The 27,376-nt window shown below is 41.7% G+C and overlaps 1 protein-coding gene across 1 annotated transcript in view; it reads right to left on the reverse strand.

Annotated features, from left to right (window-relative positions):
- The window catches only part of grid1a (glutamate receptor, ionotropic, delta 1a), a 662,543-nt gene that overhangs the window by 23,050 nt on the left and 612,117 nt on the right, over window positions 1-27,376 (reverse strand). The window contains exons 10-14 of the mRNA XM_061911628.1: window positions 25,094-25,291; window positions 19,176-19,506; window positions 13,534-13,672; window positions 8,962-9,157; window positions 2,581-2,747 (exon numbers count right to left, since the gene is read on the reverse strand). Of these exons, the coding sequence (XP_061767612.1) occupies window positions 2,581-2,747; window positions 8,962-9,157; window positions 13,534-13,672; window positions 19,176-19,506; window positions 25,094-25,291 (1,031 nt within the window). The remainder of the gene's footprint in view (window positions 1-2,580; window positions 2,748-8,961; window positions 9,158-13,533; window positions 13,673-19,175; window positions 19,507-25,093; window positions 25,292-27,376) is intronic.

Genomic DNA, 27,376 nt, shown 5'->3' on the forward strand with positions numbered 1-27,376 from the left:
AGTAGTGTAGTAGACCTAAGTATTGATTAAGTACCAGCATAATGACAACATTATATACAGTAGCATAGTAGACTTAAGTATTCATTAAGTACCACCATAATGACGACATTAAATATAGTAGTGTAGTAGACCTAAGTATTCATTAAGTACCACCATAATGACAACATTAAATTGAATAGTGTAGTAGACCTAAGTATTCATTAAGTACCACCATAATGACAACATTAAATACAGTAGTGTAGTAAACCTAAGTATTCATTAAGTACCACCATAATGACAACATTAAATACAGTAGTGTAGTAGACTGTAGTATTCATTAAAAATAACTGATTTAATATATTTAATATTGTTGGCCACAGTAACATTATAAACAGTTTGAACGGTAACACTGTGTTTGAATATAGCAAATGAAAACACTACTTTAATGAAGTGATTCTTTGGCCTGCCACCAGATGGAGCCTGCGTACCACAGTTTTAGAACCACTGCCCGAGCTTCATCGAGGACTCAAGGTCGATAGAATGATTTTGAATGATTACCCCCGAGAATCAAATGGGATCATGTGAGGCCCAAAGACTCACAGTCCTGCAAGCGAGTCCTGAATGTTGACCCAAGTCCATTCATTAAGGACTAGTTGGTCATTAGTTGGAGTCGGGACAACAACATTAGCGTAATTGCAGACTAAATTGTGCTGAATGTTTACAAAACACATGTTCCTGACGCTGATGAAGGACTAAATTGCCTTCAGTGCGCTCACAAAAAGCTGCTTGTTAGCTGGACTGAAGACTTCAGACTGAAGAGATGGATGGATGTTGCTGTCACGGACTCGTTGCCTGGCAACCGGCCCAATCTCCAAGCTCTCTAACCGAGTGACCGTCCCTCCCCCTCGGAAAACATTTTCTCTCTCGCTTTCCCAACTCTGCAAACCACCAGCACTTTGATTGGTGAGTGGAGAAGGTGTTGAATTAATTCTAAATACATGCAATTAAATATTTCAGAGTTCATTTCATATCGTCAATAAACGGGGTATTGTTTGGATGGCAATTTTTTATCACTTTATTCATTGATTTGTTGTTCATAATTCCCATTGTGTGCGGGTGTTGTTGTCTGCAGTGTCACAGTGTGATGTTGCCTCTTCCTGTTTGATATCAAGTTTATTTATTATCGTCAATAAACGGGGTATTGTTTGGATGGCAATTTTCTTATCACTTTATTCATTGATTTCTGTTTATAATTCCCATCCTGTATGTATGTTGTTGTCTGCTGTGTCACAGTGTGATGTTGCCTCTTCCTGGTGGATATCAAGTTCATTTCTTATCGTAAAAAAACAGGGTATTGTTTGGATGGCATATGTATTAAATTATTCATTGATTTGTTGTTCATAATTCCCACGGTGTACGTATGTTGTTGTGTGCAGTGTCACAGTGTGATGGTGCCTCTTCCTGTTGGATAAAAAGTTCATTTTTTATTGTCAATAAACGGGGTATTGTTTGGATGGCGATTTTTTATCACATAATTCATTGATTTGTTGTTCATAATTCCCATTGTATGCGGGTGTTGTTGTCTGCAGTGTCACAGTGTGATGGTGCCTCTTCCTGTTGGATATCAAGTTCATTTCTTCTCGTCAACAAACGGGGTATTGTTTGGATGGCAAGTTTATCACTTTATTTATTGATTTGTTGTTCATAATACCCGTTTTGTGCGTGTGTTGTTGTCAGCAGTGTCAAAGTGTGATGGTGCCTCTTCCTGTTTAATATCAAGTTCATTTCTTATTGTCAATAAACGGGGTATTGTTTGGATGGCGATTATTTATCACATAATTCATTGATTTGTTGTTCATAATTCCCATTGTGTGCGGGTGTTGTTGTCTGCTGTTTCACAGTGTGATGGTGCCTCTTCCTGTTTGATATCAAGTTCATTTCTTCTTGTCAACAGACGGGGTATTGTTTGGATGGCAAGTTTATTTTCTCATTCATTGATTTGTTGTTTATTATTCCCATCGTGTACGTATGTTGTTGTCCGCAGTGTCACAGTGTGATGGTGCCTCTTCCTGTTTGATATCAAGTTCATTTATTTTTGTCAATAAACGGGGTATTGTTTGGATGGCAATTTTTTTATCACTTTATTCATTGATTTGTTGTTCACTATTCCCATCGTGTGCGCGTGTTGTTGTCCGCAATGTCACAGTGTGATGGTGCCTCTTCCTGTTGGATATCAAGTTCATTTCTTATTGTCAACAAACGGGGTATTGTTTGGATGGCTAGTTTATCACTATATCCACTGATTTGCTGTTCATAATTCCTGTTGTGTACGCGTGTTATTGTCTGCTTTGTCACAGTGTGATGGTGCCTCTTCCTGTTTGATATCAAGTTTATTTATTATCGTCAACAAACGGGGTATTGTTTGGACGGCGTCGTAACGGACCCTAAAAGTGATTAAGCAGATTACTCGTGACGAGATAACGCTGTTACTATTCCTTTTTTATGGGCTCGCTCCTTGACTTAACCGCGCGAGCCGCCCATGGCGCGGCGTTTGAGTGCGTAATGAGGTCCGGGTGCGCATCGTTAGTGCGGAGTGCCTACTTCTGAGAGAAGAGGTCTCTGTAAGGGCTGCCGTGCTGCAGGGCCACGCCGTAGCCTCTGGTGCTGATGCTGTTGCCGGCCACCGTCAGCGTGCAGTCGTCGTCGGTCAGAGCGGCGTATTCCACCGCCGCCATGTCCCACAGGAAGGCGTAGGACTCCCGCTTTGCCTGCATTGATGGGGAACACACAAGGGGGGGGGGGCACAACACAAAGGATAATTACGGCACATGCAAGAGCTGAGTGACATCTCCAGGCGGAGGAGAGAACATCTCAAATGTGTGAGCTGCATTGATTCTTGAAGGATCAATTCGCCATTGTTGGGGGGGGGGGGGGGGTGAGCAAAAAGTGACAAGCAAACATGAACACTGGAAGAAAGAAGTGGGAGAGCTTTTATGCCACCTGAAGTGTTGCATAGGTCTCAACACCATTTCCTGTTTCTTTGCATCACTTCTTCGTATTTCAACTTTGGGGAACTTTTCCCAATCCAAACCTCACTCATCTTGTTCCCAATTAGGTGTGCGGTTACAAATGGGTTGTACTTGTATAGCGCTTTTCTACCTTCAAGGTACTCAAAGCGCTTTGACACTACTTCCACATTTACCCATTCACACACACATTCACACACCGATGGAGGGAGCTGCCATGCAAGGCGCCAACCAGCACCCATCAGGAGCAAGGGTGAAGTGTCTTGCTCAGGACACAACGGACGTGACGAGGTTGGTTCTAGGTGGGATTTGAACCAGTGACCCTCGGGTTGCGCACGGCCACTCCTCCACTGCGCCACGCCGTCCCACGTCGTTTGCCTTCCGGGTTTACAAAACACGCGTGGCGTGTTCTCTAGAGCAGTGGTCCCCAACCACCGGGCCGTAGAAGAATTTTTAATTAAAAAAATTAAAAAAAAAAACAACAAAAAACATTTTTTTTAATTTTTTTTTCTTAAATCAACATAAAAAACACAATATACACTTAAAAAAAGTGCACCAACCACAAAAAACTCCCATTTTCATGACAAAAACGTCCCTTTTTCTTGACAAAGAAGAAAGAAAAAAAAAAGGAAAAAAAAGAGGGAAATCCGGGCTCTTTGAAACATGTCATCGCACCCGCCTTTACACATTGCTATCTACGTGCCGGCCGGTCACATGTAATATGCGGCCTCTGTTATTACACGAAAGTGACTGCAAGGCATACTTGTTCAACAGCCATACAGGTTACACTGAGGGTTATGATATAAACAACTTTAACACTGTTACTAATATGCGCCAGACTGTGAACCCACACCAAACAAGAATGACAAACACATAAGGGAAGGCGTGGCGGAGTGGATGAGTGGCCGTGCGCAACCCCAGGGTCCATGGTTCAATCCCCACCCATTACCAACCTCGTCACGTCCGTTGTGTCCGTGAGAAAGACACTTCACCCTTGCTCCTGATGGGTGCTGGTTAGCGCCTTGCATGGCAGCTCCCTCCATCAGTGTGTGAATGGGTAAATGTGGAAGTGGTGTCAAAGCGCTTTGAGTACCTTGAAGGTAGAAAAGTGAATTGTGAATTATATTTATATAGCGCTTTTCTCTAGTGACTCAAAGCGCTTTACATAGTGAAACCCAATATCTAAGTTACATTTAAACCAGTGTGGGTGGCACTGGGAGCAGGTGGGTAAAGTGTCTTGCCCAAGGACACAACGGCAGTGACTAGGATGGCGGAAGCGGGAATCGAACCTGCAACCCTCAAGTTGCTGGCACGGCCACTCTACCAACCGAGCTATAGCGCTATACAAGTACAACCCGTTTATCATTTATTCACATTTCAGGATCTACATCCGCACTGTAACACAACATAAACACACCAGAACAAATACCCAGAATCCCATGCATCCCTAACAAGTCAGAGCTATATTATACACCCCGCTACCACCAAACCCCACCCCGCCCAACCGACGCACGGAGGGGGTTAGTGCACCAGTTGAGGAAAATGAGCAAACTACATAAATACCATCCTGTAATTTAATTTTGATATTATGTTTTTATCTCGATGGATTGAAAATGAACACCAATGAGTTGACTGATGAACATTACCACATCATTTATTCAGAAAGTATAAATAACGACAAATAAAGGTAGAATACTATTAACCGCAACATGTACGGGTAAAAAAACAACAACATTATAATTTGCACATTTTTTGAATGTGCTTGTTGTATCTTTAAACAAAGAAAACAATCTGAATCTTATTTTGAAGTTATTGTGCCGTGATTTCACCCGTCCGGCCCACTCGGGAGTAGATTTTTCTCCATGTGGTCCCCGATCTGGAATAAGTTTGACACCCCTGCTCTAAGTGGTCTGTAATGTTTACAAACCATAGAGAAGCAAAGTCCACGATTTTTAAGTTTAAACACCCCAAAAACCGCAAGCAAAAAATGCTATTATATTAGCATGCTAGCATTTAACTGGGTAAGACGAAATACCAAAACTGCACCACGTGTAGGTTTAAACATAGACGTTAAACTAAGACCCGCACAGGCATCTGTTAGAATAATTATGTAAATATTATCACACTAACTTTAGTGTGTTTAAAGTCTGTTGCTTTAGTAATTAGCTATTGTGCTCAAGTTTGACTTTTTCCAATCTATGCATGGAAAAAACTTCTTGTGTGAGGGATGGCCTCAGCCAGAGATGTTATCTTTGTTTTAGCCCGTGAACAGCCAAGGACTTCAAGGACCTCAACGAAGATACGATGACAGCACGCAGACGAAGCGGGGACAAAGCAAAATCACAAGGCTCCCCAGCCCATTCCGTCACGTACTGTGCGTCCTCTACCTTCTTCGCATAATATATGCGACCACTCCTTTTAGAGGCGGCCTGAGTGATGTTGACTATGGGACTCTGAATAAAAAGACGGACGCGGGTGCTGAACCTTAGAGCGTAAGGCCAGACTGTGACTAAGTGTTCAGCGCCATGCGTTCTCCTCATGAGCTAAATTGAACTCTGTCTCTGCTTGGTTCCTTGCTTCTTGTCTGATTAATAAATGTCACCAGTGTTTGAACCTGGCACCATCCTCCATAAAGGGATACACCCCTACCAGGAGGATCATCATACTTTTTCGAGGGATCGTTGTTGATACAACATAAAAAATACTTTTTTGAATCTTTTTGCAATTACCAAATGTACCGGAGCTGCAATATTTGAAGCGCAAAGTGGTGTGGGAGTACTCTATCCTAGGTTTAATGCAAATGGTATGCTGCTTTCTTTTTCTGGACTTTGGTGACCTCTCCCCCTGGTCAACACTTTCCAATTACAGAGGAACTCAACATCTATCCCCACGTCACACTTTTAAGACATAATTCCAGCCAACGTAGAGCCAGGAACTACCGACAAAGATGATGAAAAGTTACTTTTCCGACATAACGAGACACAAGAGCCGCGAGCGCCGACTGAACGCAGATACGACGAGGATGGGACTGGAATCCTGTCGGGTTTTTTGTTTGTTGACGCGACGACGCTCTTGCCAGTGGTGTCCTCAACACGCCGAGTATTTCCACAGACGACAACAAACCTTTTTACCTCACGTCTCATTAGCCCAAGTTGGAAAGTTGTCTCATTGTTGTAAAAAAGCACACACACTCAAGGAGGAACCTTATTTCACTATCTGCTGGGTAATAAAATGGCAGAACTGCGAATCAAACAATAAACATAAATACGGGTATATCAAAAAGGTTCTTGACGTCAGACAATATTTTGGGTATATCTGCAGAAAACAGTCCAAACATGTCAGGTAAAAAAAATCCATCTCATGTACCGAAAAAAATTGTCTGGCCACAAGAACTTTAGAAAAGTATAACTATGACATTTTGATGTTCCTGCTATCTGTGCCCCAGACCGTCGGAAGCCGCCGTGCTTTGAAGATGTCTGAATCCGAAAGTTTTAGGTTCGACTGTACAAAATGAACGACACAGCTAGCCTAAAACGTTAGCACGCTTACACTTTGGCATGTGTGCAAACATTAGCATGATAGCAGTTGGCGTGGTTCATATACCAAGTTATATGACTCAAAGGTGTTTGGCTGCGAAAATAGAGAAAAAAAAGTGTAAAATTTGATAAAAAAAACTTAGCTTGCATGCTAACAGTTAACAAATGTCACATACCAAGTTATAAGACGCTGGTGTCCACAGTTGCAAAAAGTTAGCCGGTTAATGCTAGCAGGTTAGCAAGTAAACGTTAGCATGCTCACTGTCAGCTTTTGTCACAAACCACGTTATATGACTCAAAGGTTTATGGCTGCGAAAATAGAGACAAAAAAGTGTAAAATTAGATTAAACATGTAGCACGCTTAAGTTAGCTTGCTAGCATGCTATCGTTTGCGTGCTAACAGTTAACAAATGTCACATGGCAAGTTGTATGACTCTGGTGTAAACGGTTGCAAAACTAGCACAAAATGTTAGCATGCTAATGTTAGCATGGTAATGTTAGCATGCTAACAGTCCGCTTGTTTTGAGTCACATACCAAGTTATATGACTCTAAGGTGTATGTTTGGGGTCCTCGAGGAAAAAAAAGTGTGAAATTTGCTAAAAAAGTGGTGTATGTCTTGCGGAGTGGGAGGGGCCTATTGACCGGTACATGTCTTTGGGGGTGGGAGGGGCCTATCTCCAGGTCATGTCTTTGGGAGTAGGAGGGGCCTATCCCCAGGTGCATGTCTTTGGTGGTGGACGGGGCCTTCCCCAGGTACATGTCCTTGGAGGTGGGAGGGGCCTATCCCCAGGTCCATAACTTTGGGGGTGGGAGGGGCCTATCCCCAGGTGTTGGTCCTTGTGGGTAGGAGCGGCCTATCCCTAGGTGCCTGTCTTTGGGAGTGGGAGGGGCCTATCCCAGGTGTGGGTCGTTGTGGGTAGGAGGGGCCTATCCCTAGGTGCCTGTCTTTGGGAGTGGGAGGGGCCTATCCCAGGTGTAGGTCCTTGTGGGTAGGAGGGGCCTATCCCTAGGTGCATGTCTTTGGGGGTTGATGGGCCTAACCCCAGGTGCATGTCTTTGGGAGTTTGAGGGGCCTATCCCCAGGTGCATGTCCTTGTGGGTAGTAGGGGCCTATCCCTAGGTGAATGTCTTTGGGGGCGGGAGGGGCCTATCACCAGGTGCATGTCCTTGTGGGTAGGAGGGGCCTATCCCTTGGTGTAGGTCCTTGTGGGTAGGTGGGGCCTATCCCTAGGTGAATGTCTTTGGGGGCGGGAGGGGCCTATCACCAGGTGCATGTCCTTGTGGGTAGGAGGGGCCTATCCCTTGGTGTAGGTCCTTGTGGGTAGGTGGGGCCTATCCCTAGGTGAATGTCTTTGGGGTCGGGAGTGGCCTATCACCAGGTGCATGACCTTGTGGGTAGGAGGGGCCTATCCCCACGTGCATGTCATTGGGAGTGGGAGGGGCCTGTCCCCAGGTACAGATCCTTATGGGTAGGAGGGGCCTATCCCAAGGTGCATGTCATTGGGGGTAGGAGGGGCCTATCCCCAGGTACCCATCCTTGTGGGTAGGAGGGGCCTATCCCCAGGTGAATGTCTTTGGGGGAGGGAGGGGTCTATCCCCAGGTGCATGTCCTTGTGGGTAGGAGGGGCCTATCCCTAGGTGCATGTCTTTGGGGGAGGGAGGAGCCTATACCCAGGTGCATGTCCTTGTGGGTAGGAGGGGCCTATCCTTAGGTGCATGTCTTTGGGGTGGGAGGGGCCTATCCCCAGGTGCATGTCCTTGTGGGTAGGAGGGGCCTATCCCCAGGTGCAAGTCATTGGGGGATGAAGGGGCCTATCCCCAGATGTATGTCCTTGGAGGTGGGAGGGGCTTATCCCCAGGTGCACCGAGTATCTGCAAAACACTTGTTTTTCCGAGACATGTGAGCAGTACACAATGATTTTAACTTAAAAGTATTTGTACATCCTTTCACTGGCCAACCCAAATCGCCAAAATGCGTAAATTCCACACAAACTACTGCTTCAATCTATAAAGCAAGCATATATTTGACATCCTATTACCAACGGTTCTAGGAACATATCGGTATGTTTGTATTGGAGGTGTAGAAAAGTCAGCACACAGAAATGTGAGCAGCAGTATGAAAAATAAAGTAGTGTACAAATGAGGATCTCTCTACTCCTTAGATATGCAGACTTCATTGATATTTGTTGAATTATGGATTGCATCTTCTGCGGCCCCCAGGGGCCCGCGGTGGTTAGCAGGCTTGATGGACGGAGAGCAGACGAGGCCTCATCAAATATTACTCGGCGAGAATTGATATTTGGAAAAATAAGCCTCGATATAAATATGTTATAAAGAGCGAGAAGATTTCATTTCACTCAAGACGCGGAGACCCGATGAAAGCCAAGGTTCTTGACCAGGGACTAGAGGAAGGTCTTACCTTTTTGATGCCTTCTTCGGGGCCAGAGACGGAGTTTTCCAAGCCGTTGTTCTTGTTGACCGTCTTCCAGAGGTCGGCAAAGGTGCTGTCCTGCTCCAGAGGGTTGGTGCCTTTGGCCTGGAAGTAGTCGTAGACCGCAGAGTCCCTCACCGTGCCGTACACCAGGTCCACCTGCTTGGACAGGTCCTGGAAAGACCTGGAAGGGTGGGATGGGATTTTACCGTCATTGCACAAAAAAGGTGTGTGTGTGGTGGGTATTTTTCTGTGGCTGAGTTGGCCCCCTGTGTGTTGTCACAAACGCCATGACACAGTCCGACAGATGTCAACAACAACGTGTGTGAGATTCTCCACGTAGGTCGCACACAGCCCGGGAAAAAAATCCTGATTGGAATGTTTTTGATTAAGCGAGAGAAAACTAAAGTTAACTTTTCACTCTAATCGGTCATTTTTGGTCCTTAAATTCGACATACTTCGCCACGCAGAGCAGACGTTCTCCAAGATGTTGTCCAGTTTGAGATTAAGTCTAAATCACAAATGTTTGAGAGCCGAGACGAATTTTATACATAAACATATATATATATATATATATATATATATATATATATATATATATATATATATATATATATATATATATATATATATATGTATATATATACATATATATATATACATATATATACAGTATATGTATATATACACACATATATGTATATATATATATACATATATTTATATATATATATATATATATATATATATATATATATATATATATATATATATATATATATTATTCCCTTAGGGGTCGCTGGTATATATATATATATATATATATATATATATATATATATATATATATATATATATATATATATATATATATATATATATATATATATATATATATATATATATATATATATATATATATATATATATATACCAGCGACCCCTAAGGGAATAAGCGGTAGGAAATGGATGGATGGATGGATATATATATATTTATATATATATATATATATATATATACATACAAATATATATATAAACACACATATATATATGTGTGTTTATATATATTTGTATGTATATATATATATATATATATATATGTATATATATATATATATATAAATATATGTATATATATATACATATATGTGTGTATATATTTATTTATACATATATATACATATATGTGTATATATATACATATATTTATATATATATATATATATATATATATATATATATATATATACTTATATGTATATATATATATATATATATATATATATATATATATATATATATATATATATATATATATACTTATATGTATATGTCTGCGATGAGGTGGCGACTTGTCCAGGGTGTACCCCGCCTTCCGCCCGATTGTAGCTGATATAGGCGCCAGCGTCCCCCGCTACCCCAAAAGGGAATAAGTGGTAGAAATGGATGGATGGATATGTATATTTATACATATATGTGTGTATATATTTATTTTTACATACATATATATATATATATATATATATATATATATATATATATATATATATATATATATATATAAATATATTTAAAAACATATGTACACATTCATCCATTTATTTATAAAAAAGTTTGGTGGACAAAATGAGACAAAGAAATAGAGGCATAAAAGACATCTTTTTGTGGCAGCTTGGGAGACAAAGTGTTGCATCACAGTCCACACAACTGTGGTGAGTTTAAGGTCTGATGAAATTAGTAGGACAAAACAGCGCTCGGCAAAATACTCTCATCGTTGACGCATGTTTGATGCAAACAGTGAGACTTCTAACAATTAGGGAGCTTGGTGTCATGTTTGTCCTCCTACACAAACCAGATTGAAACAAAACCTATGCTTTTCATACATTCTTGAGCCACTAGGGCGGCGCTAAAGACTCTAGCGCAGTAGGTATAAGTTCTTTACGGTCACATGACGGACACACCGGTGTGATCACTAAGCAAAACACACCTCGGGGTGTATTTCAAAAGTTTTTACAGCCCGACGCAGCATTTTTTTCAAGGCTGTGTTTTTGTTTACTCCTCTTGGTTTCAGTCCAAGCCCAATCAGTGAGCATTAAATCAGCACTCAGAGTCCTCATGAGTGGATCTGCATGCTCTTTACCAGCTGCACCCTCCGCCTCTGCACCCCACACCATCACAGCTGTGACATTTAGTCACCACAATCCACAGAATTTGGGAATTTATTCGGGCTAACTATTTATTATACTATTACGTAGAATTAGTTTTCCATATATTAGCTGCACCGGACTATAAGTCACAGATATATACTTGTTATGGAATGACTTATTTTCCCAGAAATATTCTATAAATGTTTATTTACATACCTTAATTTTTTCCAAGCGGTATCTGTAACAGGGCAGTAAAACGGCTGATCAGACAAAACAGAAGTCATGGTCATGGACCCCCTTTTTACTCTTTTTTCCTGGCATTCCCTAGTCATTCACCTTAAAGTCATACAACTTTGAATATATATATATATATATATATATATATATATATATATATATGACAAAATGCTAACTGTTAGCATCTTAACATTAGTTTGCTAGCATGCTAACATTAAAGTTCTCACTTTTTTTTTTTTTTGGCACATTTTATACTTTTTTTTTAACTCATTCTGCAGTCATACACCATACAGTCATACAACTTGGTATATGAAACATGCTAACTGTTAGCATGTTGGCATTAGCTTGCTAAATAAATATATATAACAAAAAATAAAAAAATAAAAAAATCCATCCATCCATCCATTTTCTACCGCTTATTCCCTTTGGGGTGGCAGGGGGCGCTGGTGCCTATTTCTGCTACAATCGGGCGGAAGGCGGTGTACACCCTGGACAAGTCGCCACCTCATCGCAGATAGACGGATAAAATTCACACTCACAATCACACCCTGGGGACCATTTAGTGTTGCCAATCAACCTAAAAAAATTAATACAAATAAAAATAATAATTAGAAAAAATAATTAAAAAATAAAAATAAACGAATAAATGAATAAAAGAATAAATGAATGCATGAATACATGCATAAATAAGCAGGCCCATAGCGTGGTCTGGGGCACAGATAGCAGGCCCATAGCGTGGTCTGGGGTACAGATAGCAGGCCCATAGTGTGGTCTGGGGCACAGATAGCAGGCCCATAGAGTGGTCTGGGGCACAAATAGCAGGCCCATAGCGTGGTCTGGGGCACAAATAGCAGGCCCATAGAGTGGTCTGGGGCACAAATAGCAGGTCCATAGCGTGGTCCGGGGCACAAATAGCAGGCCCATAGAGTGGTCTGGGGCACAAATAGCAGGCCCATAGCGTTGACTGGGGCACAGATAGCAGGCCCATAGCGTGGTCTGGGGCACAGATAGCAGGCCCATAGCGTGGTTTGGGGCACAGATAGCAGGCCCATAGCGTTGACTGGGGCACAGATAGCAGGCCCATAGCGTGGTCTGGGGCACAGATAGCAGGCCCATAGCGTGGTCTGGGGTACAGATAGCAGGCCAATAGCGTTGTCTGGGGCACAAATAGCAGGCCCATGGCGTGGTCTGGGGCACAAATAGCAGGCCCATAGCGTGGTCTGGGGCACAGATAGCAGGCCCATAGCGTGGTCTGGGGCACAAATAGCAGGCCCATAGCGTGGTCTGGGGTACAGATAGCAGGCCAATAGCGTGGTCTGGGGCACAAATAGCAGGCCCATAGCGTGGTCTGGGGCACAAATAGCAGGCCCATAGTGTGGTCTGGGGCACAAATTGCAGGCACATAGCGTGGTCTGGGGCACAGATAGCAGGCCCATAGCGTGGTCTGGGGCACAGATAGCTGGCCCATAACGTTGACTGGGGCACAGATAGCAGGCCCATAGCGTTGTCTGGGGCACAGATAGCAGGCCCATAGCGTGGTTTTGGGCACAGATAGCAGGCCCATAGAGTGGTTTGGGGCACAAATAGCAGGCCCATAGCGTGGTCTGGGGCACCGATAGCAGGCCCATAAACCTTTTCTAGTTGTTTGATTGCATTTTATTGCAATCTTTGTAAGTTTGTGCTCCATGGAGACACGTGAAGTGCTTCGCTGAGCACTTGTACCGTCATATTGTGGCCCATTTGTGGCCCTTCCTCCCCGGGCTTGTACTGTTTGGCAGTATGACAGCCTCTGGAGGAAGATAAGGGATTGATTACTGGCACGGCCGTAAAAAAGCTTTATTGTTTTCCAATTGAACTATACGGGGACACAAACTGCACCTTGTTCGGTCCACTTGCTAAAATGTGACATTTTTTACGGCGTCTGTCACTTCTCTTCTTCTCCTTCGGCTTCTCCGAGTGGGACGAGAGGACCGGGATGTGTTTTACAGCAGAAAAGACGTTTGGCTGCAGAATATTTGGGGGCGTTATTGATCTGCGGCGTGAGGGATGAGCTTCTTTACGCGTGTGAGCTCTGCCGGAGACCAACTTTGCAAACTTCAGCACACTTTTGTGGTGTCACATTTTGCATTGGCACCAGTTTGGAGGGAAGGAAAAGTTGCAGGCGTGGTCTTACCGTACGGCGTTGTCCATGCGGGACACGGTGAGGTAGGCGGCCAGGTTGGCGGTGTAGGACGAGCACACGATGAGTGTGAAGAGCCACCAGCTGCCCATCACGATCCTCAGAGCCACCGATCCCAGGATGGTGTCGCCGCCTGCGTCACAGCACGCAAGAACGTGTTCAACCATCTGCAGGACCGCCTCTGCAGCCATTAATAGTCTTTTTTTTAAATTGTTATATATATTAGAAGAAAGGTACTGAGAAACACACACTCCCCCATTCCCTAAAACTAAATTCCCCATAACCCCGGAAAAAAGTTAAAAATAATTAACATTTATATATATATATTTTTTCCCATCTTTTAAAAAAAAAGAAGAAAAAAAAGCTTTTTCTGTTATAATATTCCTTATTCATTTGATAGGGAAATCATAAGGCAGGTACTGAGAAACATACACTCTTCCCATTCCCTAAAACTAAATAACAAATAATAATAATAAAATTAAAAAAAAAACCTCTCCCCATAACCCCCCCAAAAAAATAATAATAATTAATATATGTACATATTTTTTTTCAAGCTTAAAAAAAAAAAAAAAGAAAAAAAAAAAGCTTTTTCTATTATAGTATTCCGTATTAATTTGATAGGGATATCATAAGGCAGGTACTGAGAAACACACACTACCCCCATTCCCCCCGCCAAAAAATAAATAAATAAATAAAAAATATCCTCTCCCCATAACCCCAGAAAAAAGCAAAAAAAAAAAGAATAGTTTTTACGTTTTTTTTTTTAAATCTTAAAAAAAAAACCCCGAAAAAAAACCAAAACGTTTTTTTCTGTTATAATATTCCTTATTCATTTGATAGGGAAATCATAATACAGGTTCGGAGAAAATGCCCCCCCACCCCAAAAAAAAATACATAAATGAATAAAACAATAAAAAATATGATAATAATAATATAAAAAATCTAATAATATTAAATAAAATAAAAAGTAAAAACAAATCAATCCGCCCCCCGTCCCCAGTCCTTCATTACACCAAGAGCAGATAGAAAATCAAATGAACTGAATAAAAAAAAATGAAAAAATGAATAGTCTGTTTTTTTTTTTCTTTTTTTTTTTGCTTCTTAAAATATTTATTTATTCATTTGGTACGGAAATCATAATACAATTACTGAGAAACCTATGCTCCCCTCACCCCCTAATAACCCCCAAAAACAATTATAAAATAAAATCAAATAAATAAAAATAAAATAAGAAATCAATAAATAAATATTAAACTCTCCCCCCATAACAACCAGAAGAAAGTAAAAAAATAATTAATAGGCTTTTTTTTCCAGCTCATGATTTTTAATACTTTTTGTTTCATAATATTCCTTATTCAGGTACTGAGAAACAGACTCCCCCCCATAAAAAAATAAATACATAAATAAAACAATAAAAAAAAAAAAATAATAATAGTAAAAAAAAAAAAAACCCTCCGATCCCATCCTTCATTTCACCACAAGCAGATAGAAAATCAAACGAACTGAAAATAAAAATAAAAATAAAAATGTAATTGTCTTTTTTTTTTGCTCTTTAAAATATTTATTTATTTATTCGGTACGGAAATCATAATACAGGTACTGAGAAACACCTCCCCCCCCCCCAAAAAAAAAAAAACAACAACAACACAAAACAAAAAATGAACAAATAACCAAACAAACAAACATATACATTTTAAAAAAAAAATACAAATAAAAAAATAAATAGATAACCCCCTCCCCCCACCCCCCTAAAATAAATATGACTAATCACACAGTATTTTTATTGTAACTACCATATTTCCTTGAATTGCCGTCGCGTATATTGTATGCGCCTGCCTAAAAGTACTGCCGAGTCAAACTTGTTTTGCAAAATATTATTTTTATTAGCGCATGTCTAGAATTTCCACCGGGTCAAACTCGTCACGTCACGAGTGACCCTACACCTGTCATCATTTTTAAAATGGAGGAGGCTGATTTCAATCATTTGAAATCGCATAAAGGGAAGAAGATTAAGAGCTATTCAGTAGGATTTAAGGTCCAAGCTATTGAATATGCTAAAAAGAACAGTAAGCAGCTATGTTTTATTAATATACCGTAGCTGCGTGTGTCAAATATGAGTCATTAAATGACTCCCGCCTCCTGGTGGTAGAGGGCGCTAGTGATCCTTCTTGCGACTACTCGGCTGCAGAAGAAGTGACAACAAGCAGCGATCGTTTATTTTTTCCTCTCGCTTGCACTTTTAACATGGAGGATTACATATCTAAAATAAAACAGTTTTCCAAACTGGACTTTCAATCGAAGCAGGAGGTAATAAAGGAAGAACTCCTTTTAAAACTGAAGAAAGATAAGGAAGACTTCTAAAAACAAGTTGTCGATGCTTTTGATCAGAAGGAGCTGCGCATGGACTTCATTTATAAGGAGGCATTAGTAGTCATTTTTATTCCCTCAATCTTTTTCTCTTCATGTCGGAGAATCCTCGTCTCTTTTTTAAGAATCCCCTTCCTGCCTCCAAATGTCAGGACACATTCCAGCTCTGCATAAAAAAAATAAAAAAAATTGGAGTTGGGTCGTGGAAATGTCAGGAGGAAGCCAAATGTGACGAGAGCGCACTTGGCTGAGGGTGTCAAAGTCGAGGCGGCTGCGGCCAAGAGGCGGAAGAGAAAAGCCGCGTGGGCGGCGGCGCGGCGCTCGAGCAGCAGCGGTTTTCATGGCGAGTGGCTTCGAGTGATCCGAGGCGAGATGTGCTTTTAGTCTTGAAATCACCTTTTTATCACCGGCCTGTTTCCTTGTTTCTATTCGCCGCTCTGGAAGCCTGTGCGTCCAAAAAAAAAGGAGCCACAGGTCGATACTTGGACTGGACCCAGACTGACCGAGACCATGCATCAGCACTCTCATCCTCCTCTCACTGACCGCAGTCATCCCGGAAAAGAAACAGTCTACTTGACAAAAAGTAAAAAAAAAAAAAAGGCGGAGGAGAAAACAGACAATTTATCTTTTTTTGGGCAACCAAAGGGCTCCTTCATCCAAAAATGTGACGTCCGGCAAGAAGGACACCTTTAGGAACATGCGAGGTGCGCATTGTGGGGGTGACTCATGTCTTAAAGGGACCTGCACCTATTATGGGATGTTGCATTGGTTCACTATCATTATTAAAGAGAAGACGTAGGACAGATTTGAAAAAAACAACAACATTATGAATCTTAAATAAAGGTAAATAAAATCTGCTTATAGCAGAGCAGTATATCGCTACTAGTATAGTACCGGTATACTAATTCTGTAAGAATTCTGTACTATACCACGTCTAAAAAGTAAGTTGCAAAGCCCCCTGTCGTCATCACATCATGACATTGCTGGTTTGGAGCATGTTCGGCAGTGCACACACACAGAGTACTTACAAGCAGACACAGTTTGTTGACAGAAAAGGGAGAACGGACGCTTTTTGGTGTAAAAAGTAAAGATAAAGAAGTGATCCCCCATTATAATTATATTATCTGCATGCGTCATTAGATCGGTGACAAACTCTGAAAGGCGCTTTAAGATGTGCCTAGCTGGCTAGCGGCTAACAACCATCTGCAGTGTTTTAGCTACTTCTAAATCACTAATCCTGGCCACCACGGTGGCAAATAAAGTGAGTTTCTTACAAGTACCCTTATCACTGCAGGTAGGGGCATAGCTAAACATGCTTTACTACACAGCGTAGGAAGATACAAAAGCACACCGGCGTTACAATGTAAACAAACGCCTTGGGTGGATCTACACCCGACATCCACTGTAATGATACCTAGTACAGGAGGAAATGAGGTGAATAAAAAGTCCATCCAAAACTACTGTACTGATACCATACTTTGCCGGACAAAGCTATAGTACTGATATTATACCTTGTTGGACAAAGCTACTGTATTGATACCATACCAACTGTACTGATACCACACCTTGCTGAACAAAGCTACAGTACTGATACCATACCTTGCTGGACAAAGCTACAGTCCTGATACAATACCTTACTGGACAAATCTACGGTACTGATACCATACCTTGATGGACAAAGCTACTGTACTGATACCGTACTGGACAAAGCTACAGTACTGATACCATACTGGACAAAGCTACAGTACTTATACGATACCTTGCGGGACAAAGCTACAGTACTGATACCATACCTCGCTGGACAAAGCTACAGTACTGATACCATACCTTGCTTGACAAAGCTACAGTACTGATACCACACCTTGCTGGGGAAAGCTACTGTACTGATACCATACCTTTCTGGACAAAGCTACAGCATTGATACCTTGCTGGACAAAGCTACAGTACTGATACCATACCTTGTTGGACAAAGTTACAGTACTGATACCATACTGGACAAAGCTACAGAACTGATACCAAACCTTGCTGGACAAACCTACAGTACTGATAACATACCTTACAAGACAAAGCTACAGTATTGATACCATGCTGGACAAAGCTACAGTACTGATACCAAACCTCGCTGGACAAAGCTACAGTACTGATACCAAACCTCGCTGGACAAAGCTACAGTACTGATATCAAACCTTGCTGGACAGAGCTACAGTACTGATACCATACCATACTGTACAAAGCTACAGTACTGATACCAAACCTTGCTGGACAAAGCTACAGTACTGATACCATTCCTTGCTGGACAAAGCTACAGTACTGATACCATACTGGACAAAGCTACTGTGCTGATACCAAACCTCGCTGGACAAAGCTACAGTACTGATACCAAACCTTGCTGGAGAAAGCTACTGTACTGATACCATACCTTGCAAGACAAAGCTACAGTACTGATACCATACTGGACAAAGCTACAGTACTGATATCAAACCTCGCTGGACAAAGCTACAGTAATGATACCATACCTTGCTTGACAAAGCTACAGTACTGATACCAAATCTTGTTGGACAAATCTACAGTTCTGATACCACACCTTGCTGGACAAAGTTACAGTACCGATACCATACTTTGCTTGAAAAAGCTACAGTAATGATACCATATCTTGCTTGACAAAGCTACAGTACTGATACCAAATATTGATGGACAAATCTACAGTACTGATACCACACCTTGCTGGACAAAGTTACAGTACCGATACCATACTTTGCTTGAAAAAGCTACAGTACTGATACAATACTTTGCTGGACAAAGCTCCTGTACTGATACCATACTAGACAAAGCTACAGTACTGATACCATACTGGACAAAGCTAAAGTACCGATACCATACTGGACCAAGCTACAGTACCGATACCATACCTTGCTGGACAAAGCTACTCTACTGATACCATACTGGACAAAGCTACAGTACTGATACCATACTGGACAAAGCTACAGTACCGATACCATACCTTGCTGGACAAAGCTACAGTACCGATACCATACTGGACAAAGCTACAGTATCGATACCATACCATACTGGACAGAGCTACAGTACCGATACCATACCTTACTGGACAAAGCCACTGTACTGATGTGATACTGGACAAAGCTACAGTACCGATACCATACCTTACTGGACAAAGCTACTGTATTGATACAATACCTACTGTACTAATACCATACCTTGCTGGACAAAGCTACTGTATTGATACCATGCCAACTGTACTGATACCTTACCTTGCTGGACAAAGGCGCCGTAGACGATCCAGATGGCGCTCTGCAGAGACGTGGTCACGGAGGGAGGCGGGTGGCCGCCCGTGTTCTTCTGGCAACGCACGGCCTGGATGCGCCTTAGCAGAAAGATCATGACGCCCACCACCGGGATGGCGGCGGCGATGCACGCCCACACGGCGAGGTCGAAGGGCGCCAGCAGGGAGAAGATGTTGATCTTCTCCTCGGACTTTCGCATGAGGATCCCGACCGAGTAGTCCAAGTAGCGCTTGCTGAAGTCCACCACTCGCTCTCGCTCCGGTGTGATGGTGATGGCCGCCACCGCCACGTCCGCCTTCTGTCCAGGAAGAGTTACAATAATGATAATAACTGTCAGAACTATGACACCTGTGAAGTGAAAACGTTCTTTTTCATTGTCCCGTTTAAAGCAGCAGTTCCATTGGCAGCGAAACAGGCTCAGAGCATAATACTAGCACCACCATGCTTTACGGTAGGTATGGTGTTCCTGGGATTAAAGGCCTCCAAACATATTGCTGGGTATTGTGGCTAAACAGCTCCATTTTTGTTTCATCTCACCACAGAACTTTCCTCCATAAGGTCTTATCTGTCATGACGGGGGGCGGGGTTGTTCTCCCGGGATGCAAACAGACGACTCTGGACTAGGTGTGAAGGTAGGAACATATTTAATATCTTCTCTCAAAAAGGTACAAAAAAACGGAAAACAAGGCTGATGGCACTTGGAGTTGTGGCATAGCAAGAAACAAACACGAAACTGTGGCATGAAACAAGTAACCAAACTATGGCATGAACAAACAAAAACTTGCTTGGCAAGCAAACAATCGGATGACACAAACTGTGGCATGAAAAGAGTGTGAATTTATGGCATGAAGAGAGAAAAAAACAAAGTAATGTCGCCAGGACGACTACTTGGCAGACCAGCCTTAAATAATAGTCTCTGATGAAAGCAGGTGCGTGATCCCAACACATGAGGCAGGTGAAACTAATGAGTCGTCATGGAAACCAAAACAAACAAGGGTGCACAAAAACAGGAACTAATGGAGTCCAAAAAAAGCAGAACATACATACCTAAGCAAAACAAGATTTAGACCAAAGATCTTTGTCCCTGGGATGTCAGGTGTGACACAAACAACACCCAGCCTTTAATCCCAGGAACACCATGCCGACCGTCAAGCATGGTGGTGGTAGTATTATGCTATGGGCCTGTTTTGCTGCCAATGGAACTGCTGCTTTAAATGGGACAATGAACCTAAAATCATCAACCCGGAGGTTGGGTCTTGGGCCAACAGGACAATGACCCCCAAACACACCTCAAAAGTGGTAAAGGAATGGCTAAATCAGGCTAGAACAGGGGTCGGGAACCTTTTTTGGTTTGAGATAGCCATGAAAGCCAAATATTATAAAATGTAGTACCATGAGAGCCATATAATATTTTTTAACACTGAATGCAACTAAATGCGTACATTTTTAAGTAAGATTAACATTTTAAGAGTAGAATTAGTATCTTCTTCTTTTTAACAACATTGTTATTCTGACGCTAACCAATAATGAATGAAATAGTTCTCACCATTAATGCGACTTTTTGAACAGGTGTGGTAGAAAACGGATGGATGGACTAAAATGCATGAGAGTGTTTTATATTTTGAGCGTTATTTTTAACACAGCGGAATTATTCATTGCTTATCGCTGTGTTTTTCAACACTAGTGTGCCGCGAGATACAGTCTGGTGTGTCGTGGGAGATTACATCATTTCACCTAAATGGGTTAAAAAACATTTTTTGCAAACCAGTACCGTATTTTTCGGACTATAAATCGCTGGACTATGGAGAAGACTGCGATTTATAGTCAGAAAAATACGGTAATTAGAATCTGCAAATGTGCCATTTTTGAGTTTCTGTGCTGTCTAGATTTCGGCAGAGTAACCGTGTAATACTCTTCTACATCAGTAGGTGGCAGAAGGTAGTTAATTGCTTTGTAGATGTCGGAAACAGGGTTTGTCGTGATCACAATATGCGGGAGGCAGTGTGTAGGTAAAAAGGTATCCAACACTTACCCAAAAATAAACAAAACTAAAACTGAACTCGCTCTAAAGTAAACAAAAACAGAATGCTGGACAACAGCAAAGACTTACAGCATGGGTGTCAAACTCTGGCCCGCGGGCCGAATTTGGCCCTCCGTGTAATTTCATTTGGCCCTTGAGGCAATGTAGAGCTGGCCCGCCGGTGTTATACAGCGGCTGTTTCGCTGTAACACCGCATTCACTACTAATACTCATACATGTCAACCCTACCAATTTTCCCAGGCGACTCCCGAAGTTCAGTGCCCCTCCCGAAAATCTCCCGGGGGCAACCATTCTCCCGAATTTCTCCCAATTACCACCCGGACAACAATATTGGGCACTGCCTTTAGCGTTCTCTGCAACCTGTGTTCACGTCTGCTTTTCCTCCATACAAACAGCGTGCCGGACCTGTCACACAATATATGCGGCTTTAGCACACACACAAGTGAATGCAAGGCATACTTGATCAACAGCCATACGGGGCACACTGAGGGTGGCCGTATTTACAATGCCAACACTGTTACAAATATGCGCCACACTGTGAACCCACACCGAATAATAATGACAAACACATTTCGGGAGAACACCCGCACCGTAACGCAACAGAACAAATACCCAGAACCGCTTGCAGCATAAACTCTTCCGGGACGCTATAATATACACCCCCCACCCGGCTACCACCAAACCCCGCAGGTCCCTATTAAAAAGTTAATTTGTTCAACCTTGGCCTGTGGCTTTGTTCAGTTTAAAATTTTGGCCCACTCTATATTTGAGTTTGACACCGCTGATTTACAGCGTACGGAGCAGATGGCGTCCACAAAGTACATCCGTACATGACATGACAGTCAACAATGTCCCCACAAAGAAGGAGTGCGTCCGCACAACTAAGTCTTCATTGCGAAAACAAAGTATGAATAGCATTCAAGGAAGACATGAAACTGCTACAAGAAAATAATAACAAAATAGGAAAAGCCACCAAAATAGGAGCGCAAGACACAGGAAGACACCAAAAAAACTCAAAATAAGTTACGGCGTGATGTGACAGGTGGTGACAGTACACCTACGTTGAGACAAGAGCTATGTCGATGCATGCTTGGTTACGGTTTGTATTCATATCAAACAATTGCGAGAACGACTTTTTATTATCAGTATCGGCGACTGAGTTTCATTTTTGATGTTTTCTGCTGGTGGTTTGCGTCGGAATTTTTTTCAATTAAAAAAATGTGCCGTGGCTGGGAAAAGGTTGAAAAACACTGACTTGTCGTGTTAAGTAACGCCAGCTAAGATTTATCTGAGAGCCAGATGCAGTCATCAAAGGAGCCACATCTGGCTCTAGACTCGTAGGTTCCCTACCCCTGGGCTAGAATGAAGTGTTTTTTTTTTAGAATGGCCTTTCCAAAGTCCTGACTTAAAGGACTTAAAGCGTCAATATATACCTTGATGTTGCAGAAAAAAGACCATGTATTTTTTTAACCGATTTCCGAACTCTAAATGGGTGAATTTTGGCAAATTAAACGCCTTTCTGTTTAGCGGTCTTTTAGCGATGACATCAGAACGTGACGTCACCGAGGTAACACACCCGCCATATTCATTTTCGCATTACAAACACCGGGTCTCAGCTCTGTTATTTTCCGTTTTTTCGACTATTTTTTGGAACCTTGGAGACATCATGCCTCATGAGTGTGTTGTCAGAGGGTGTAACAACACTAACAGGGAGGGATTCAAGTTGCACCACTGGCAAGAAATCTGCCGCCAGACCCCCATTGAATGTACCAAAGTGTCTTCACATTTGACCGGCGATGCTACGACAGACATGGCACAGAGATGTATGGATAACCTGCAGATGCATTTGCAACGATTAAGTCAACAAAATCACAAAGGTGAGTTTTGTTGATGTTGTTGACTTATGTGCTACTCAGACATATTTGGTCGCGGCATGACTGCCAGCTAATCGATGCTAAAATGCTACGCTAATCGATGCTAACATGCTATTTACGCTAGCTCTATGTACATTTGAAACTAGATACCCACATTTAATGCGAAACAAACACTTACCAATCGATGGATTTAAGTCGCTCCAGTGTCACAAGATGCGAAAGTCCTGATCGTTTGGTCCGCACATTTTACCGGCGATGCTAATAAGGCAGCCATGCTATGGGCCACTTCATTAGGTACACCCACGCTATGGCCGAATAGCGTCAATAGCTATTCGCTCAATAGCTTCAATTTCTTCTTCAATTTCGTTTTCGCCATCTGTCTCCATACTCCGACCATCTGTTTCAATACATGCGTAATCTGTCGAATCGCTTAAGCCGCTGAAATCCGAGTCTGAATCCGAGCTAATGTCGCTATGGTAACCGCCATGTTGTTTGTATTGGCAGCCCTATATGACGTCACAGGGAAATGGATAGTGGTTTCGAAGATAGCGAAAATAAGGCACTTTAAAGCTTTATTTAGGGATATTCCGGGACCGGTAAAATTTTGAAAAAAAATTCAAAAAATACAACAAGCCACTGGGAACTGATTTTTATTGTTTTTAACCCTTTTGAAATTGTGATAATGTTCCCCTTTAAAGGTGTGGACAATGCTGAAGAAACAAGTCCATGTCAGAAAAGCAACCCATTTAGCTGAACTGCAGCAATTTTGTGGTCAAAAATGCAAACAGAAGCTTGCGGATGGCTACCAAAAGCCCTTTTTTGCAGTGAAACTTGCCAAGGGACATGTAAGTGAATTATATATGTATTTTTTCTTTTGTGGGGCGGCATAGCTCGGTTGGTAGAGCGGCCGTGCCAGCAACTTGAGGGTTGCAGGTTCCGCCATCCTAGTCACTGCCGTTGTGTCCTTGGGCAAGGCACTTTACCCACCTGCTCCCAGTGCCACCCACACTGGTTTAAATGTAACTTAGATATTGGGTTTCACTATGTAAAAGCGCTTAGAGTCACTAGAGAAAAGCGCTATATAAATATAATTCACTCAAGTAAATATTAACATTGCTGTATGTATACTTTTGATTGCTTACATTTTTCAGTAGAGCCGTAATAAATTCATAAAAGAAGCAAACTTCATGAATGTTATGTGTGTGCTCCAATCACTACATCACAAAAGAATAAGCGGTGTAGAAAGTATTGGAAACTCAAGACAGCCATGACATGATGTTCTTTATATATATAGATATAGATATATATATATATATATATATATATATATATATATATATATATATATATATATATATATATATATCTACATAGATATATATATATATATATATATATATATATACATATATATATATATATATATATATATATATATATATATATATATATATATATATATATATATATATATATATATATATATATATATATATATATATATATATATATATATATATATATATATATATATATATATATATATATATATATATATATATATATATATATATATATATATATATATATATATATATATATATATATATATATATATATATATATATACACAGCAGTCAGAGGTTTCCCCCTACAAAGTGATCATCCTGGTGAAAGTGGTCTCCATGACATCAGGAGTGTTTTGTTTCATGCGGCCGCGATTGAAAATAAAAGGGTGAATGTCGGCGGGAGAAAGAAAAACAACACACGCCTGAATGGAAAGTGAAAGTAACCAGTGAGTCCATTAAGGACAATTCACGAAGTGACGCGCGGATAAACATCGTGTGATGTGTTTGTGTTCCTCCTCTTCCTCCACCTCCTCCGCTCCATAATTGCAGCAGCAGAAGTTGATGGCCGGGGATGAGGTCTGGACTCTGAGATAATGATGAAAAAAGGAGTGCGTCACAAACCTTGCCAATGAGCTCGCCCATCAAGCCGTTCCAGGAGCCGTCAGGGAGCGCCGAGCCGTACTTGGCGTCCGCCACTTGGTAGATGTCGTACTTGAAGCCCAGGATCTTGGCCAGGGCGTCCAGGACGTCCATGGAGAAGCCCTTGTATCGCTTGGGCTGGCCCAGAATGTTCTCTGCCACCATCACGAAGGGCTCTTCCTGTTCACAGGAGGATTGAGGGTCTCATTAGCCAAAAGTCTGCTTGGCTCACACTTCTGCAGGAGACGACACCGGCACTTGGACAACAATATGCACTTTTTGGACTCCACACATAGACCGACACACCACCTGTAGCAATCGTCGACATGATAATATGGGCGGGACGGTTTTATAGTGAGTGTGATGCTTTAAAAACCTCTTAAACACACTGACGCCTGACCTCCTTAGAAGGGTTCAGCAAAGTACAGACACTTCCTGGATGAAAACCAACTGAGAGACTAGTCAGGATAAAGGGAAAGATGAATGCAGCAATGTACAGAGACATCCTGGATGAAAAACAACGGAAGAGACTAGTTGGGATAGAGGGAAAGAAGAATGCAGCAATGTACAGAGACATTCTGAATGAAAAATCAAATGAGAGACTAGTCAGGATAGAGGGAAAGATGAATGCAGCAATGTACAGAGACATTCTGAATGAAAAATCAAATGAAAGACTAGTCAGGATAGAGGGAAAGATGAATGCAGCAATGTACAGCGACAGCCTGGATAACAAGCAACTGAGAGACTAGTCAGGATAGAGGGAAAGATGAATGCAGCAATGTACAGCGACAGCCTGGATAACAAGCAACTGAGAGACTAGTCAGGATAGAGAGAAATATGAATGCAGCAATGTAAAGAGACATCCAGTATGAAAAATCAAATGAGGGACTAGTCAGGATAGAGGGAAAGATGAATGCAGCAATGTACAGCGACATCCTGGATAAAAACCAACTGAGAGACTAGTCAGGATAGAGGGAAAGATGAATACAGCAATTTAAAGAGCCATCCAGGATGAAAACCAACTGGGAGACTAGTCAGGATGGAGGGAAAGATGAATGCAGCAATGTACAGCAACATCCTGGATAAAAACCAACTGGAAGACTAGTCGGGATAGAGGGAAATACGAATGCAGCAATGTAAAGAGACATCCAGGATGAAAAACTAACTGAGAGACTAGTCAGGATAGAGGGAAAGATGACTACAGCAATTTAAAGAGCCATCCAGGATGAAAACCAACTGGGAGACTAGTCAGGATAAAGGGAAAAATGAATGCAGCAATGTACAGATACATCCTGGATGAAAACCAACGGAAGAGACTAGTCAGGATAAAGGGAAAGATGAATGCAGCGATGCACAGAGACAACCTGGATGAAAACCAACGGAAGAGACTAGTTGGGATAGAGGGAAAGATGAATGCAGCAATGTACAGAGACATTCTGAATGAAAAATCAAATGAGAGACTAGTCAGGATAGAGGGAAAGATGAATGCAGCAATGTACAGCGACATCATGGATAACAACCAACTGAGAGACTAGTCAGGATAGAGAGAAATATGAATGCAGCAATGTAAAGAGACATTCAGTATGAAAAATCAAATGAGAGACTAGTCAGGATAGAAGGTAAGATGAATGCAGCAATGTACAGCGACATCCTGGATAAAAACCAACTGAGAGACTAGTCAGGATAGAGGGAAATATGAATGCAGCAATGTAAAGAGACATCCAGTATGAAAAATCAAATGAGAGACTGGTCAGGATAGAGGGAAAGATGAATGCAGCAATGTACAGCGACATCCTGGATAACAACCAACTGAGAGACTAGTCAGGATAGAGGGAAATAGGAATGCAGAAATGTAAAGAGATATACAGGATGAAAAACTAACTGAGAGACTAGCCAGGATAGAAGGAGAGATGAATGCAGCAATGTACAGAGACATCCTGGATGAAAACTAACAGAGAGACTTGTCAGGATAGAGGGAAAGATGAATTCTGTAATGTACAGCGACATCCTGGATAAAAACCAACTGGGAGACTAGTCAGGATTGGGGGAAAGATGAATGCAGCAATGTACAGAGCCACCCTGGATGAAAACCAACTGGGAGACTAGTCAGGATTGGGGGAAAGATGAATGCAGCAATGTACAGAGACATTCTGGATGAAAACTAACAGAGAGACTTGTCAGGATAGAGGGAAAGATGAATGCAGCAATGTACAAATACATCCTGGATGAAAACTAACTGGGAGACTAGTCAGGATAGAGGGAAAA

This window comes from Nerophis ophidion, linkage group LG09 (genome assembly GCF_033978795.1).
Source record: "Nerophis ophidion isolate RoL-2023_Sa linkage group LG09, RoL_Noph_v1.0, whole genome shotgun sequence".
Taxonomy (NCBI): domain Eukaryota; kingdom Metazoa; phylum Chordata; class Actinopteri; order Syngnathiformes; family Syngnathidae; genus Nerophis; species Nerophis ophidion.